Source organism: Myotis yumanensis, unplaced genomic scaffold (assembly GCF_028538775.1).
Source record: "Myotis yumanensis isolate MYYU_CA2020_CCGP unplaced genomic scaffold, mMyoYum1.0.hap1 SCAF_7, whole genome shotgun sequence".
Taxonomy (NCBI): domain Eukaryota; kingdom Metazoa; phylum Chordata; class Mammalia; order Chiroptera; family Vespertilionidae; genus Myotis; species Myotis yumanensis.
The window spans coordinates 49,072,412-49,090,712 of record NW_027223758.1 but is presented as its reverse complement, the minus strand read 5'-3'; the positions used below and the strand labels follow the sequence as shown (position 1 = coordinate 49,090,712).

Here is an 18,301-nt window from a genome sequence, read left to right as displayed (position 1 = left end):
ACTTAGCCTAATGTTCTCTAGGTCCATCCATGCTGTTACCAATGGTAAAAGTTCCTTCTTTTTTATAGCAGCATAGTATTTCATTGTGTAGATGTACCACAGCTTTTTAATCCACTCATCTGCTGATGGGCACTTAGGTTGTTTCCAAATCTTAGCTATTGTAAATTGTGCTGTTATTAACATAGGGGTGAATATATCCTTTCTGATTGGTGTTTCTGGTTTCTTAGGATATATTCCTAGAAGTGGGATTACTGGGTCAAATGGGAGTTCCATTTTTAATTTTTTGAGGAAACTCCATACTGTTCTCCACAGTGGCTGCACCAGTCTGCATTCCCACCAACAGTGCCAGAAGGTTCCTTTTTCTCCACATCCTCGCCAGCACATGTCATTTGTTGATTTGTTGATGATAGCCATTCTGACAGGTGTGAGGGGGGTACCTCATTGTTGTTTTGATTTGCATCTCTCAGATGATTAGTGACTTTGAGCATGTTTTCATATATCTCTTGGCCTTCTGTATGTCCACTTTCAAAAAGTGTCTATTTAGGTCTTTTGCCCATTTTTGATTGGATTGTTTATCTTCCTTTTTTTAAGTTGTATGAGTTCCCTATACATTTTGGAGATTAAACCCTTATCAGATGTCACATTGGTAAATATGTTCTCCCATGCAGTGGGTTTTCTTGTTGTTTTATTGATAGTTTCTTTTGTTGTGCAGAAGCTTTTTATTTTGATGTAGTCCCATTTGTTTATTTTCTCCTTAGTTTCCATTGTCCTAAGAGATGTATCAGTAAAGATATTGCTACGACATATGTCTGATATTTTGCTGTCTAAGGATTCTTCTAATATTTTTATGGTTTTCCTAAAATGACTTTTTAAAATGTTTATCTTTGTAAAATAATTTTACCAGGCAGGTGTTTTAAACATCTCTCTAATCATGTCACTTTCATATTTATGAACCTACATTTGGTTTTTACTGCCTAGAGCACTGGTTTTCAGGCTTTTGTGGGCATCGAAATGACCTAAAGGGCCTGTTTAAACTCAGATAGCTGGGAATCCTTATGAGAAAATATAATTTTATTTTAAATGGCCAAAAGTAATAAAAGGTAAGATATTTATTAAACTAATGTCCCACAAAGAATGTAGCTGAATTTGCAGTTAGATCTGCAAGGGCATTTTTACACCAGAGCTGGATTGAGAGGTCCAATGGAACAGACTGAACCTCAAAAGGCTGGGACATAGGGTTACAGTCACAACTCCAAGAACAGTCTTGAGGGAGTTACCAAACAAGGTTTAGTTAAATCGAATTGGACAAGGTCTGGTGAGAAAGGGTCATTGCGCTCAGGAGAAATGGTCCAGGAAAAGGAACAGTAAAACCCCAGGCTATGTGTGTATGAAACCGAATGGGTCATCAACCCTGGAAGGACCAAACCTTCCTTTCTCCGCCACTGGCATTTTAAATAGATCAAGTTTTGGGCAGGAACTGATCCATGTATAGCGATGAGCTTGCCTGGCAGGTGGAGGTAAGTGGGACGGGTCCTTCCTGCTGCAGCAGGAAGTAGAGGATCAGGGATGGGGTTTCTGACATGAAGCAAAACCACCTTTAGTGAGTAGAAATAAACAGAAGACGAAGGGACGATGAGCTCTTCAGCCAGTTTCTTGATATTGAAGTCACAGTTTCTTATTAGTATTGAATGTTGCAATCACCAACCTGGTTTACTGCTTCATTTATTTAGATCTCTTCTAATTTCTCTCAGTAATATTGAGTTTTCAGTGTAGAGACAGGGTTATATACTTTGCCAAGTTTATCTTTGAGTATGTGATTTTGGATGATTTTATAAATGATATTTTTTATATTTCATTTTGCAAATGTTTATTGTTTATTGCTAATATGTGTGTAAATAGTATATGGATTATAATATATCACATATTATATTAAATTTTTACATATTAACTTTTTTCTGCAACATCCCTGAATTTACTTAGTCTTAGTTGCTTCCTTAAAAATTCCTTTGGGTATTCCAGGTACACAACCCTAGCTTATTATTATTATTTTAAACTAATTTTTATGATTTTCTTTTCTTGTAATATTACACAAATTAGGACCTTAAGTAGAATACTGAATACAGGTGGTGGAAGAGGATGTCTTTGCTTATTTATAATCATATGAAAGTAGCAGTCAGTATTTTACCTTCAAGAATGATAATTTTTGAAGGTTTTTCATTGATGTCCTTTATCAATTTGAGAAAGTTTTCTTCTATTCCTAGGTTTAGAAAGTTATTTTCATAAATGCATATTATATTTTAAAAACTGGGTGGCTTAAAACAACAGAAATTTAGTGTCTGGTAGTCCTAGAGCCAGAAGTTTGACCTCGAAGTATCAGCAGGGCTGTGTTCTCTATGAGGCTCAAGAGGGAGAATCCTTCCTGGTCCTTTCTAGCTTCCGTGTTTGCCAGCAACCCATGTCCTGTAGATGCCTCACTCCCTTCACACGGCCCTGTTCTTTCCATGTTTCTTCAGATCATTTTTCCTCTGGGCATGTCTGTTATTGTCTCCAAATTTCTCCTCTTTATAAGGACATAGTGAAGGTCATATTGGATTAGGGCTCATTCTAATGGCCACATTTAAACTTGATTATCTCTGTAAAGACCGTATTCCCAATCAGGTCACATTCTGAGGTCACTGTAGGCTATCTTAAGTACTACTAAAAGATATGAAGATCCTGGAAGTTGTACAAATTTAAAGTTTAAAATGTGTACTTAATATACACTTTCTTGTGGCAGTGTTATCCAACGTCTAAGAATAAGTCTGTGTGAGTGTGCTTGTGTTTGCTTACTTTTCCCTGTACCGTGTGAGATTCAGAGTCAATACAAAAGCAGCTGGAAGCATTAGATAAAGATGATTTTATCAAAGATTTTAACCGATAACTTTTATCTCAGCAACACAAATTACACCTTTAAAAATTATTTGTACAAAGCTTCATTCTTAGCTAGTCTCAGAATAAATAAGATCAAGCTGTCTGAAGAGTCGGAAAAACAGTAGAGGAAAGTAGCAATTTTGAATGTCCAAAACATGTGGTGATCAAGGCTGCTCAGTAAGTGTTTCCTTGACGATAGGACACCACACAATCGCCACAAGCCACAATGTAATTTACTATTTCAATTCTGCACACATGTGCACCTCACTGCTCAAGAGAAACTGTAAATGAAATCCAAGCACATCCTATATAATAAAAGCCTAATATGCTAAGTGTCTGGTAGTCCATTCAATCAATCAAAGTGTAATATGCTAATGATATGCTAAGGCTGCTCAACTGCTTGCTGTGATGTGGATTAACCACCAGGGGGCAGACAGTTGACTGGTTGACCAGTCGCTATGACATGCACTGACCACCAGGGGGCAGATGCTCCAACCGATAGGTTAGCTTGCTGGGGTCTGACTAATTTAGACTGAGCGAGATGGACTGGACATGCCCTGGAGCCTTCCTGCGGTCCCTCCCCACCAGGGGGCAGATGCAATGAGCTGAGCAGTAAGGAGCAGTGAACAGGCGGGCGGTAAGGAATGAGGGGTCCCAGACTGCAAGAGGGTGCAGACCGTGCTGAGGAACCCCTCTCCCCCAGTGCACAAATTTCGTGCACTGGGCCTCTAGTCATTAATAAAATAGTAAAATAATATTTCTGATGAAGGTTAAATTGCATAATTTAATACTAAAATGCCTTAAGGAAAGAAGACCAAATCTGTAATGATAAATATTTCATAAAGGATTTATTCTAATTTGTACATATTAATGACTTCAAACATGTCTTAGGAAGTTAAGGATTTTGTTTATGTCCAGAGGTTTTATGCTTGAAGATGCTGGAATAGTGACTGGAAGGCATAAAGAAGAGCTTTATGACTTCAGGTCTTCTCTCACATATATTCAGGAATTATTTTTTGATTTTTTTTTGTTTTTACTTATGCTTAAAAACACTTGTGATTTTTTAAATTGAGCTAAGCAGGAGAGTTGGTCTTTATTTGATACGACCTCACTTCACCATCATGACAGCCACATGAGCAAATATTAGTTCATCTTTACACTGAAATTAGGAAACTGAAATTAGAAGAGAGTTACTTGTCTGTGGGAATAGCCTGCATTTATACTGTGGCCTGGAGATTACTCAGCAGGCTACAACTGCCTGTGCTTTTTATAAATAGCTCCGGCATTGAATTCCGTGCTTGACCTAGCTAAAAAAAACCATATTAAAAATTTCCCTTTATATGCGAGGCAAGTTACTTTGACATTATTATCAAGTTAGATTTAAAAATTACACTAAACCAAAGGAGCACATTATCCATTTGGATGGAAACCATCTACAAACCCAATATTAAAATAAAAGCATACAATTCACACTGAACAAATGCACAATAATTCTTCCTCTCTCCTAAGCCTGACTTAGCGGCTTTCTTCATATTTCTTTTATGTCGTACTTGACAAATGTTAACAGCCAGAGGTTTTTTTTTCTTTCTTTCTTACACTGAGCAGCATACATTGGACAGCGTGATCATGGCCTTTCTGCACTTAGCACGGTTCTCAGAAAACAGACCAGAGAGCTGAACTCCAAGAGAGTGGGAGGGAAACTTCGATATAAAGGCAGCTAGAAAAGGAGCCCCAGGAATGCCTTCGTGACCTTCCAAAAACTATCAACACAGGCAGTGTTTTGAGTCCATATGTGTTCATGATCAATCAGTGGGGAAAACATGTTTTTCAGTTTAGCACAAACAGAAAATAATGCTTTTTAATGAACTACAAGACAGTGATGGTTGTTAGAACATTATCAGTCATAACAAGATGATAGCCATTAAGTGTTATCATGGTGCACGTCTATCTGTTCTGTTTAATTTATAAACCATGCATAATTCTAAGAAGTCTTTTTAATAATTAGTGTCAAGCTTTGCCAACATTAGTCAACCTTTTCAAACACTGGCCATCAAAAATTAGCAACACTGAAACGTTTCTATTTTCATACCACTAGATCATCTGGTGGTGATGGTAATGATTTTTTAAAGATGGAGAAAAAGGAGCTCATTATATCACTCTGATTTCAGTATTTAGAGGTGTTAGGCAAGAACCTGCAGCATAAATTTTCGAGAGATGTCAGCAAGGCCCATTAAATTTACAGAACAGTGTAGGAAGTAAACTTAGAAGTAAACTGTGTGTCACATAAATCTCAATTTTCTTATACCCTGAGATTTCATCCACTGTACTTTCCTACTTATAGTTGCTATGGGATGAATTGTATCTCTCCAACCCCAACCTAAATTTATATATTGAAGCTCTAATCTTCCAAAGTTATAGTATTTAAAGATTGAATCTTTGGGGATAAATTTAAATGAGGTGCTAAGGGTGGGGCCCTCATTATGGGATTAGTGCCCTTAAATGAAGAAACTCAAGAGAGGGCTCTCTCTCTCTCTCAGGATCACAGCAAGAAGGCAGTTGTCAGCAAGCCAGAAAAAGGGTCCCTACCAGACACCAACCCTGCTGAAATGTTAACTTTAGACTTCCAGCATCCAGAACTGTGAGAAATTAATTCCTATTGTTCAAGCCACCCAGTCTATGGCATTTTGTTATGGTATTCTAAGCTAAGACATTGTATTAGCCAACACAATAAGCCAAATTTGTTTATATAGACTCTAAAGTATAGTAACTCTCAAAGAAGAAAATTTAAGAATGTTGTCCAGTCAAAACCTTATATACAGTGATTTAACTTATTAGTTATTTATTTAGGTAAATGGCAATGTCACAAAGAAAGATGTCGGGAGGCCCAGGTTTTATATTAACATTATCTCTAGTTGCTATGCAATCTTGAGAGTCTCTTAAACAGCTCAGGTCGATCAGTTTACTTTCCTTAAAAAAATGATTGGTCTGAAACATTTCTGGGCTCCTGTTAAGTTTCAAAGTTCTATGATGGTTAGTGTACTTGACAATGATGGAAGGCAACTCCCACTTACCATTCTGTTCTCGTTGTACTCCTGCTGCCAGAAGGTCAGGTTCCCCAAGGCTGATGTCATTCAGCCTGGTCCCCAGACACTCCATACAGAGATGCTTGCACCACTCCTCGGCCTCCAGCTCTGAAAATGACCACACACCATCAGAGTCAAGCAATGCTGCACAGGAATGATGGGGGAGCACTGCTTCCCGGACCATTTCTGCAGGGAATTAGGAAATGTTAAAACCTACCCTAAGCACACAAAGATGCTGTACTCAATGAGTGGGGAAAAAATCCACACAATTATTTCCCACTGCTTGACATTATATTTTAAGGTGATTTAAAATTATTTCAAAGCACTTTAACTCATTTACAAATAATAACACATAAAGTATTTGTTTACTATCTGTATATTTTAGATTGATTTGAGTTTTGAGTGGAAATTCCTTAGAAAAATTAGTTAAATATAAAGTGAAAATAAGTACATGAGTAGCTGACAATGTCAGACTAGATTAAGCAAGTGAAAGGTTTGCTCAATGTGACAGATTTGTGTGGGTTGCACGTCTGATCCCCAAGTCAATCTGAATTGCAATGGAATGTAGATCAGCACAAGTATGTGACAGTTTTGGTGTGTATTTGTTTCTAACATCAGAAGTGGTATCTGCTTACTTTAAAAAAATTGGGATAGACTACTAAACGTATTAATCCTCTTTAGCAAATACCAATTATCTGAGATGCCGATTAGATAACCACTCTTTTTACTCCTATTACTTCTCAATTTTCTTATTTTCTCAACTTTTTTCTTATCTTAAAATATCACAATGTCTGACTGAATCTTGTCATTTCTAACATTTTCACAAACATACAAACATTTGATTCTAACATAAGCCTTGTGTAGGTGAGGTGGCTAAAGGGTTAAATTTATACCTGGCATATCATTTATCATTGGTCAGCACCAAGACCAAATTGGAACCCAGGTCTTCCAGCTGTCTTTAATATGCAGAGATCTGAAAAAGAGTATGAGGTCCAAAATTTTGGGCCAAACTCCCAAAAACCCCTCCATAGAAATTGGTTAAGAACTCTCCTTTGACACCTGCCCAGAGAGAGACATTTCTGATTTTTCCATGTAGCACAAATCTATACCAGAAGAGTTTAATATCAATTTCCTTCACATCTTTTCTTGCTCTCTGTGGATGACATTCCAACCTTTGTCTTGGCATTTTAAACTCCCCATGAAAAGTTATCTGTGACAGGTCTTCTTGACTCCATGGATTTAAATACCAACTGCTCTGCTCCACGGTCAACACCATCTAGCCTGGGGAATGTTTTCTTCCGGTGCTAGTCACACTGCCTTAGCATCAAAAATAAGTTTGACCAGTGAGATGTCAGGGAAAATTTGTCATTCACTTTTAGTTTTAAAAAATTTAAAAATAAACTTAAAAATTTTGTATTGAATTTTAGAGAGAGGAATGAGGAGAGAGAGAGAGAGAGAGAGAGAAGATATCCTTGTAATTTAGATGTTGTCAAAGGTTCATTTCATTTTTAGGCATTCACCGTGAATTCACTGTAAGCCAGGAAATGTGCTAGGAGGAGGTTGTATGAAAATCACATTTTTTTCCTGTTCTCAATGATCTTCAAGTCTAGGTGGGTAGCAGGTGAGTTTGGTATATGGTACTTTGGAGGGCTTAGCCAGGTAGGAAATGGGGAGTGATGCCAAGGGTCAGTAGCAAGGAAGGAATCTGTTCAGGGACCTGCAGGATAAGCAGGGAGAAAGTGTGGATGTGTGTCTCTGTTGTGGTGGGTATCAGGGTATGTGAGTACGAGGGTATTTGTGAGCATGTGACAGTGTATATGAGTGTGCATGTTAGTGTGGGAGGTATTTGTGTGCGAGAGTGTGTGTATGTGTGTGTGTGTGTGTGTGTGTGAGAGAGAGAGAGAGAGAGAGAGAGGGAGAGAGAAAGAGAGAAGTACTGGAGGAATCAGGCTGAACTGAAGAGGGTGGCCAGGGGCTGAGTTGGGAAGGCATGTCCAGGGCAGTGAGAGTGACGACCTGTGAACAGCTAGGGAAGGTCCTGAGTTCACATAGTAAAATCAGTCAGCACTCTACCCATTCTCTGCATGATTTTATCATATTTAGTTCAATTAGATCAGCCCAAACCTTCATCTCAAAACTATTAACCTTTGTAATCTGCATACTTGACCTTACAAGTTGAATTTGTTTGGGTATTATAAAAGTTTGTTTTTAAATCTGTTTTTCATAGTCACCTTTCAAATAATGATAGCTTTACCCTATATTTGTTCTTTCTTAGACAAACTCTACGTATTAAAGTCCTTTAATATTTTATTGCGTGTTAATTTATTTTGTCTCATCATTATTTAGCCATTGATTTTCTCTGAATTATCTTCTATCTTTCAGCTTTCCATGTTATTTTTCTTAGAAATGAGATTAAATACAAATGGGATAAGATGAACCCATTGCATTGTAACTATTTGTTTTTCCATAGATTAAGTGCCTTTTGTTTTTTTGTCTCATTTTTCAAACTTCCATTTTGGTCTACACACAGTGTATTAATAATTAAACTTTATGGAGGAATAAAGGCCTAAAACATTCTACAACTTTTGCTATGATTTTCTCTCCTTGATGGAAGTGCTTTTTCCATTAAGCTTTTTTTTCTGAAGAACTTACGGCTATGTTCAAATTATTAATTCAGGTAAATAACTTTTTCTCTAGGAAAGAAACCCAGGTAATGTTTTCATTATGCGCAGGATTAGTTAAATGAAGAAATTCAATAACTTCCAAAAGAAAAATGGAAAGATAGTTAGAAATAACAAGACAAATGGAGAAGAGAGACCAAAACTAAATGAATGAATTATGAGCCAAATGGCTTTACTGATTGTAGGGAAAATGATGATCAGAAATGGGGCAAAATAGAAATAGACTCAAAAGTGAATGGCTCCTTCTTGATTTTCCTTCCATCCCTTCTTCACAGAATTCTGGGGAGAGTATGGCTGTATCCCTTTGAATTAGAAGAGCCCTTTACACAGCAGACCCTTAATAGATACCTATTTATATATATAAAAGCCTAATATGCAAATTGTCCCTGCAGAAGTTTGACCAGGAGACTGATCACTCACTATGACTATGACATGCACTGACCACCAGGGGGCAGCGCAGAACAAAGGAAGGTCCTGGTCAGCAGCAGGCAGCTGAGAAAGGGAGGCCCTGGCCAGCAGCCTGAAGGCCACGATCAGCTCTGATTGCCGGCCAGGCCTAAGGATCCTACTTGTGCATGAATTTCGTGCACTGGGCCTCTAGTTAATGAATAAATTACATTCAGGACGTGTTACTTTCACTAAATGTAGACCATGCTAATAACATGAAAGTTAAATGACCCAAACTGGGCTACATTTGAAAACAGTGAATGATTTTCATCACATGTACAGAAAACAGGCTGTCAGAATCATATAGCAGAATTAATAATAGCACCAAGCCACTTCTATGCTAATTTAATATAAGATGCAGGCGAGACTCGTTTTGTGCACAGATAAGAAATTATTATATTTACTTCTCACTGGATTTAGCATTTATTAGTAATCTTAGGAAAATGTAGGTAAAAATCATCTTGTTTTGTCTTCAGCAAACCCAGCAATTCTATAGTACATTAAATTTTTCTATGATTGGGTGATAAATATTGTTTCTATATTTATTAAACTCTCCTTAAATGCATGCTTTCCTATAAAGTGGAGAAAAATATCTCCCCACGAGTACTATTCCTTAATGAATACAGGGATCTCGCTATTGTCATTCAAAATTTGCAGTTATGAAAATAACCACACTAATTAGATGATGCTTTTGATTCTTGAAATGACAGATCCAAAGACAGAGAAACAGGGATCAGACTATCAATCCCCAGAGGGAAAGTAGGGGAGGGAGGGGTAAGGGCAAGAGATCAACCAAAGGACTTGTATGCATGCATATAAGCCAAACCAATGGACATGAACAACAGGGGGATGAGAGCGTGAGTTAGGGGGGGAGGATGGGGGTTAATGGGGGGGGGGATAAGGACACATTTGTAATACCTTACCTAATAAAGAATTTTTAAAAAAACAATGAAAGTTGACACCTACTTGTTAATTCACTAGCCTAAGTGGATATTTTATGACTTTTCTTTTTCTCTCACTTTTTCTCTTGGGAGACAGGGAACCAGGTAAAACCTAAATTTTTGCTTCAGCAAAGATGGAAAGACTGTGTCTTTGTTTAGCAGGAAACAGAGAAAGTGCCTTTTCCATTGAAGTCAAATTGGTAAGATTGATCAGTTTTGAGAGGGGGGAGCTTTTAGTGTTTTTTCCAAGTAGAAAGCATGATTATTTCCTCTCCCTGAAGTGCCCTCTTTTGCTCCCTCTCACTTCCCCTCACACTTAATAATCCTTTAAAACTGGTTTCAAGTATGACCAGCTCAATTTAACTCCTTCAGTCCCATGTTTAGGTTTGACACCTTCCTCCATGTTTCCATAGCACTTTGGACATACTCTTATCATGGCCCCTGTGTATCACTGAGTTATTTGTCTGTCCTTCCCAACCAATATACTTACTAGTAAGACACTGGAGTGTGGGAAACCTACTCCATTTAGTCCCTAGCTTAGCACCTAGATATGGAAACTAATAATGTGGAATGAGTAAGTGGGATAGGAAGTTAAAGATGAATTCTAGGTCCAAGTGCAGATAATTTAGTCACTTGCTGGATGTTTTGAGGTCTCTATTTATCCCCATTTAAGTGGAGATTGTAACTTTTGCTATTCACAGTTGCTCATCTAGATAAAAAAAGGGCTGTCTGCTACCTCACTACATTATACCAGGTTTGTTTGGTTCACATTTTTCTGTTATATTTTTCTGTATCAACCAACTTTAGCTTAGATTATGCTGTGATAAGAAACAGCCCTGCAATCTCAGAGGATTTCTATGACAAAAACCTTTATTTCTTGCTCCTGCCCTTGTTGGATGCAGGTCAGCTTCAGCTATGCGCCAGGTTTCCTTCTGTAGGACCAGGCTGGAGGGGCAGCCTTTAACCCAGTCTCAAGGTAAAGAGGGTCAAAACATAGAACCAGGCAGGGCCATTAACGTCAGATGTGGGACATGTCAATGCCTCCACATTCCACCGACAAAACCACGTTCGTGGAAAAGAAGGTTCAATATTTGCCCAGACCAAGGGAGGTGGTCATTGGGAAGAGTACCAGGCTACCACATGGGACTCATCTTTCCCCAAACCCTTTACTTTCCATCACTCTGGGTCCTTACTCTCATGTGCATTATCTCATAAGAAGTACTTCTGTTCCGTTTTTGGTTTCCTTCTTCCTAAAGAATATATTTTTAGCACTTCTTTCTGTGATGGCATAGATTAATAAATTTCCTTATTATTTTACTTCTGAAAATGTCTTTCTACCTTCACCCTTAAATGACAATTTATTTTAATGCTATTTTTCTCCAGAATTTTGAAAACATTTTTCTAGTGTTTTCTATTATTGTTGCCAATATTGAGTCATCTGTTCATCTGTCATTTCTTTCTAAAAGTTTCTGTTTTCTTTGTGGCTGCTTTATATGTAATTTGGCATATTCACCTATGTGTCTACATGTTGGCTTGATGTAACCCTTGAAGACAATGTATTTTCTTCATTTCTAGGATATTTTTCATATGTTAATATTTTAATCTCTTCATATTTTGTGCTGCATTCTTGATAGTTTCAGACTTATTTTCTAATAACTAGTGATCTCCTTAAAAATCTAATTTTATTCAACCCTTTGCATTTCAATGGCTTTTAAAAATATTTAGAGGTTCTAGTGGTGTATTTTGCATATAATTTATTAATATTAATATGTCCTTCCAAAATGTCTAGTTCTTTCTTGTATTTATTTATTTCAAATATAATTACTTTATATTCTTTTAAAACTTTTCCTATTTTTTGCCATTCTGGGGTGCTATTTTTCTTTTTTAAAAAGCAGATGACTTTCTCTCATTGTGGTTTGTACAGTTTTTAAAAACAAATATATTTTTATTGATTTTATAGAGAGAGGAAGGGAGAGGGCTAGAGAAATATCGATGTGAAAAACATTGATTGGCTGCCTCCTGCACACGCTTTCCTGGGGATCAAGCTCACAACCCTGGCATATGCCCTGACCAAGAGTCGAACCAGTGACCTTTCGATTCATGGTACCACACTCAACCAATGGAGCCATTCCAGCCAGGCTGTACAGTTTTATTGTAAGGTTATCATCAGAGAGACTTTCTCTCCTCTGGAAACCTCAAAAGCCTGTGACCCTTAAAACTTCTCAACAAAACCATTCATAGTTTGCCACCTTCAAAGTCTTATAGAAGTGAGCAAATCTGGAAGAATTTTTAAATTTAATATCAGGTTGGATTCTTTCCTTATGCAAATAGTTTATATTAGTAAATTGCATTCGTGTGTGTGGCGAGCCTTCATTTGGATAACTGTTCTCCACCTACCTCTGAGACTGATGTCAGCCCTGCTCAGTGCTCGCTCAGGGCATCAAGTGGAGTTGTGCTATTATTTTCTCCAGGAAGGGGAGAGCACCTGCAGAGCCAGATTTTATGCAAATAATTCAAGTCCACAGCCTCCACTTCATGTTGACACAATATTATATTTCCTACCCTAGTGATGTTTATTAACCAAAGTTATTTTAACTCCTGTTTTGGCATATTGTGTAACTACAATATTGAATAAGCCAAAGTCCTTCTTCTATTGACTACTTTCTCTCTTGGCTCCTTTTCTGGGCATGATTGTTGATATTTGATTGAATGCTGGGAAGTATATATGAAACATTGTAAAGATAACTTGAGGATCTAAATGGTGTTAGCTTTGTCTAGAGAGGGTTTAGTTCAGCTTTTTGCTAGTAGCTAGAGCAGGGATGGGCAAACTTTTTGACTCGAGGGCCACAATGGGTTCTTAAACTGGACAGGAGGGCCGGAACAAAAGCATGGATGGAGTGTTTGTGTGAACTAATATAAATTCAAAGTAAACATCATTACATAAAAGGGTACGGTCTTTTTTTTTTTTTTAGTTTTATTCATTTCAAAGGGGCCGGATCCGGCCCGCGGGCCATAGTTTGCCCACAGCTGATAGAGACTTATTAACTTTATTCAGCCTGGGACTCAGATGATTCAAATTTGGGTTTCTATCTTTGACAGTAATGGTTCATATTTAATTTTTCTTTATCTCTGGGGTACAGCAATTCAGGATCCCACCAGAATCTGGGATGTTTACAAGGTTTCTTTGACACTGAATTCCAAATGTGACTCCCAGTATCATGGGGCTATTGAACACTCTCTTAGCCACCACTTTCAGTTTGGCTTCTCAGCACCTAGTGGTTACGTAGCCAACAGTAAGTAGCTCATGAAGCAAAGTAGAATCATATGTCAAGTTCACTTCTCTGTGCTTCCTTCTCTCCAGGATCTTGTTTCAAGTTCTGGTTGCTGTGGCAACTATCTAAACTTGATTTTTTCCCCCTCCCTAATCCTACAAGTCTGCCTGAAACTTTCTCAGCTATCTGTTTATGGCCTCTTCTTTCTACCTGGGTCTCAGCCATTGGGATCTATGCTACTTATAACTTGGCAACCCAGTGCCAGGCTTCCAAAGGAATGTTCATGAGCGATCTATTGTAGAATTAGTGGCCAAGTCTCATTCTTTAAGAAGTCTAATTATTGGAATTACATTGCACAAACAGATGAATATAGGAAGATTTGACATCTTTTATATTCTATAAAGATTTATGTATTTATGTGGGTCTTGCACATTTCTCAGATTGTCTATTCCTAAGAATTTTATGGGACTTTTTGTCACTGGAAATAAAGTCATTTGTTTTCATTACCTTATCTAGATATGTATTGCTTTTTGTAAGTCATTAATTTCTGCATATGGATCTTCTATCAAGCCACTTTACTGAACTCATTAATTCAAATTCATTTTCAATTGATTTTTTTTAGCATTTTCTAATTAGATAATCATAGAGTTTGTCATGACTCAACTATTTAAAAAAAAAAAGTTATGCAGAAAAATTTCCTCACAGCAATATAAATGAATTGCCAAGCTCTGAGAATATCTGTTGTGGCTGATAACTTAAGTTTCTTCATCCTAACAGAAGTGGGCAAAGTCCTGGCATGAGAGGGCATGTCTCAAACTAACAGACCCTTTTCTCATTATTCCTACAGGTTTGTGAAAATCCAGTCTATACAATGAAAGGCATCATTTTTCAGACATCTGACAAGGAGACTTGGTTAATGTAGTCATGAATTATTTCTCTTAGATAGAAATTTTTCATTGTAGAAAGAAGCTTTGAGAAAAGAAAGCCTTGATGTAACTATTTTTTAAATGAATATGGATTTACTATCTTTCTTTCCTATAATTAGATGAACCTTTTACACTTTATGAGTGATAGCTGTTGAAAAATATATTAGCATCCCTCTCATGCCTAAGGTTTGCAGGTGTCCTTCCTTGGAGGGGGACATCATAACAATTCCTCAAATGGGAAGCTGTGTGGATAGTAGGAGAGGTCAGGGAAATTTTCTCTCCAGAAAATGATTGGGACTCAAGAACATGCCATCTGGATACTACGCTCTAATAATATCATATCCACTGGGATGATGTGCTTGATAGTACAAACCATGTCTCTCTCTTCTTTTTGTGTGTAGTTAAGCTCATGTTCTCTTTCTTAATTTATAGATTTCTTTTTATAATGTACATCTCAAACTGGCCAGGGATTTGACCTTCTGCATAGGAATCAATAAATAAAAAGGTATTTATTGCCGTTCCTAATTGCATGGACAGTTATTTGACTGCGCATGGCAATAGGGGGCTGCTCTGATTATTTCCTATAAACTCCATGGAGGCACGAGCAGGCCTGTTTTGGCTCTCAGACAAAGACAGGGTGAGCCACTCAGGACTGTGTAAATCTCAGGCATTGAAATTCACCCACCACTTAGTAGGGGACGTTCAGTGCAGACAATTTCATGCCCTCACATCTTCTAATTCTAGTCTTTATTCTAGAGATATTAATAAGAATTTTATTGTGATTTTTAAGTTTCCTGGTAAAAGGTCATTTATATAAACTCTCAACAATGGATGCTGAAGACATCCTTTCCATCCTTCAATGGAAAAGAGAAGGGAAATGGACCTTTTATTTTTTTGTTTTGTTTTGTCAGAAACAATGTATTTGTTTGCACCTAACTTACAAATATTCAGAAATTCAGCACAATAGCATCTGCATATGTTTCTTTTTAATAGTCATCTTAACTATGATAGTAAATAACTGTGGGGAGCTAAGATGTTAAGGAAGCATGAGTGCGACTACAGTTACCCTTTCTAGGTGTGTGGAGTAAAGGTTAAAGGTAAATTTTGAAAGCACATTTTAATAACAAAAAAGAGATGCTAAGCTTTACGGTGATTCTATACCTAAGCAAGTATTTGATAAATCTGTGGACAGTTGGCATGTTATTATTGCTACTGTTCAAATATAAAGTAAATGCAATTAAAATCTCCCATTACATATTAGCAATCAGTCTGGTCAATGATTAAGTGGAAATTGGTTGTGGAATAGCATTAGCATGACTTCCTATTTATTGTCAGTAAGGCTGAGTTCAGATTTTTAGGAAAATAAGCAGAAAAAAACATTTATATTGTAAAGAACACTAGAGCATACAATTATACTAATTTGCTACTGGGATGCTGGCATTGTTTAAAAACAGGTGCATCCACTGTTTAAGAGAGAATAATGAAAAACATTCTAAAAGAGATGCCTGATGGCTAAATGGTTATATTTCTTTATACTTTTTTGGAATAAAAAATATTTTGGTGTCTGTTAGCCAAAACATCAACTAAAGATACTCTGCCATTTTCTTTAATAAAGTTTAAATGTCATGATTCTACAAAACCAGTAACCTTTCTATGATCCAACTGCCCTTCCTTCCCTCATTCCCTGTGGTTCTTGCATCTCTCTGTTCCTATGACTTGATTTGAGTGCTTCTGTCACTCAGCAAACAGGTGGTTAAGCTTCATCTAGGAGCAGGGCAGGTTTTCAGTTGCTGCCAGCCATGCACAGATAAACCGCTCTCAGAAATGTGCGGATTTGGAACCAACTTTGGCATGGCTAGGCCACTAGTCCAATGGCCTTGAGTTGAAGGTAGGGAACAGCCCATACTTTTCCGACTCCGAAGTGCTCTTCTCCTAAAATTGTGCCTCTCCCGAGACAAGAATGAGATAAAAATGGCTTCAAAGGAAAACACAAACTGATAAGGAAGCTTAAGGACAGTGAGATTATCTTTGAGATAGAGTTTGAGATCCCACTTTGAAAAAACAGAGACTTGACAAGGAAAAGAGTGGAATACCAGACTGAGGCCATGTTTGGGGCATGTTTGGGAACAGCAATTTGTCAGTCAGTTGGCACTAAGAGAATAGCACAGTGTCTAGCTGGCATGTGGAGGGCGTGAGGGCCCGCCAAGTATTCAGGTTTTATTAGGTAAGATGGAGGCATCAGAGCCCTTTGGTTACTAGAACTCCACTGCAAGTTGATCTGGCATTGGTATAGGCAACAGATTGTGCAGGCAGGCTGGAATCAGGGAAACCAGTTAACATGGTCACTAAGAAAAAGACCTTTGGCTCAAGGTGCATATGGTTACCTGGGAAACAGGCCATAGTCTCTCATCATCAATTATTAAGGCCATCATCATCAATAGGGCCATGATGCAGTTGAAAATATCAGAAGATGGCAAGGGACTCTGGGGAAGATAATTCTACTCTCGATTAGCTTGAGAACAGGAAAGAAATCCTATATAATAAAAGCCCAGTGACTGAAACAGTGGAATGACCAGAGACCAGAATGACCGCAGCCCCTCACCCCGATTGGCCACGCCTCCCAGTGGGGACCCCCACCCCAATTAGGAGCATGGCCGGCCTGCAATCCGCCTGTAGCCCCTCACCTCGGCCAGCCCCACCCCCCAGCGGGGAGCCCCACCCTGATTGGGATGTGGCTGGCCAGCAAAAGACCCATGGTCCCTTACCCCAGCCAGCCCCGCCCCCTAGTGGGGACGCCCCCCAAGATCTGGGGCCCTCATCAGGGCAGGCCGGCTGGCCCCCACCCATGCACTGGGCCTCTATCCTATATAATAAAAGGGTAATATGCAAATTGACCCTAATGGCGAAACAACCAGAACGTTCACTCAACCAGTCACTATGAGGTACACTGACCACCTCTTGGTTCCTTTCCCCAGCCAGCAGGCTCTGATCACCTGATGGTGAATGGGGAACCAGGGTGGGTAGCAGGGGACGTGGGTGGCACCAGGCCAAGGCCCCCACCCTGCCAGTCATTCCACACAGAGGGCAACCTGCAGTTCTGGTGGGGCCAGTGAGCAGGCAGGAATGGCTGTCTTCCCTCCAGCCGGCAGGCTCTGATCATCAAATAGCAAACTGGGAACCAGGGATGGGTGGTGGCAGGAAGTGGGGCTGGCTGCAGGTAGCTGGGGAAGATGGCCCTGATTGCAGGCCAGGCCTCGGGACCGTACCCATGCACGAATTTCGTGCGCCAGGCCTCTCATGGAAATATAATGGGTAGAGATACTCAATTAGCTATTCCAGCTGTGTGAGTTGAGCCTCAGTAATGCTACTATGTCCCTTGTGTGCTATTGACATTCACCATTTTTCTTTCTGTCTCTCCTCCCCCACACCTCCTTCTCTTTCTCCCTTCTTTCTTGCATTAATTCAGTCACTTCTATACATTAGATGCTGTGCTTTAGTTATTCCCTAATTGCTAGGGAATAAAACAGTAAATAAGGCATCTCACTAGAATCCCACAGCATCAAAGGAGAGGGCAGTAAATAAAGGTGTTGCAAGGAAAAATGAGCACAAGGACTCATAGGAGAGCAGACCAGGTTGTCAGAAAGCTATGAACGAGCAGCTGAGAAGGACTTTATAGAGAAGGCAAGTGACAAGCCAGCTCTGTTGAGTTCACAGAAATTCCTTTCTTCCTAACTGGCCAAGTTCTCCTCTCTCCCCAATCTCCATCAAGTGTGGGCTCTTGACCTTGGTTTCTCAAGCTGCAGGAAGGGTCCTCACTGCTGCAAAGAGTTTGCACTAAGATAATCATAAAATTGGAAGACATTTAGCGATATTTTGGCAAACTTTGTTTCTTGATTTCCCAGGACCATGGCAAAATGGCTCTTAAGAGTCTTGGGTTTCCTTTTAGTCACATAGTATTGGAGAAATGGACACTGTGATTAAGGTTTTTTCTTGGTTCATGTTTTTTTTATAGCTTCTGTTTTTCTTCTTTTACTCCTACCA

At 38.7% G+C, this 18,301-nt stretch overlaps 1 protein-coding gene across 1 annotated transcript in view; it reads right to left on the bottom strand.

Moving 5' to 3' along the window:
• Positions 1-18,301, bottom strand: part of DOK6 (docking protein 6) — a 237,024-nt gene that overhangs the window by 98,475 nt on the left and 120,248 nt on the right. The window contains exon 4 of the mRNA XM_070420446.1: positions 5,982-6,101. Within this exon, the coding sequence (XP_070276547.1) occupies positions 5,982-6,101 (120 nt within the window). The remainder of the gene's footprint in view (positions 1-5,981; positions 6,102-18,301) is intronic.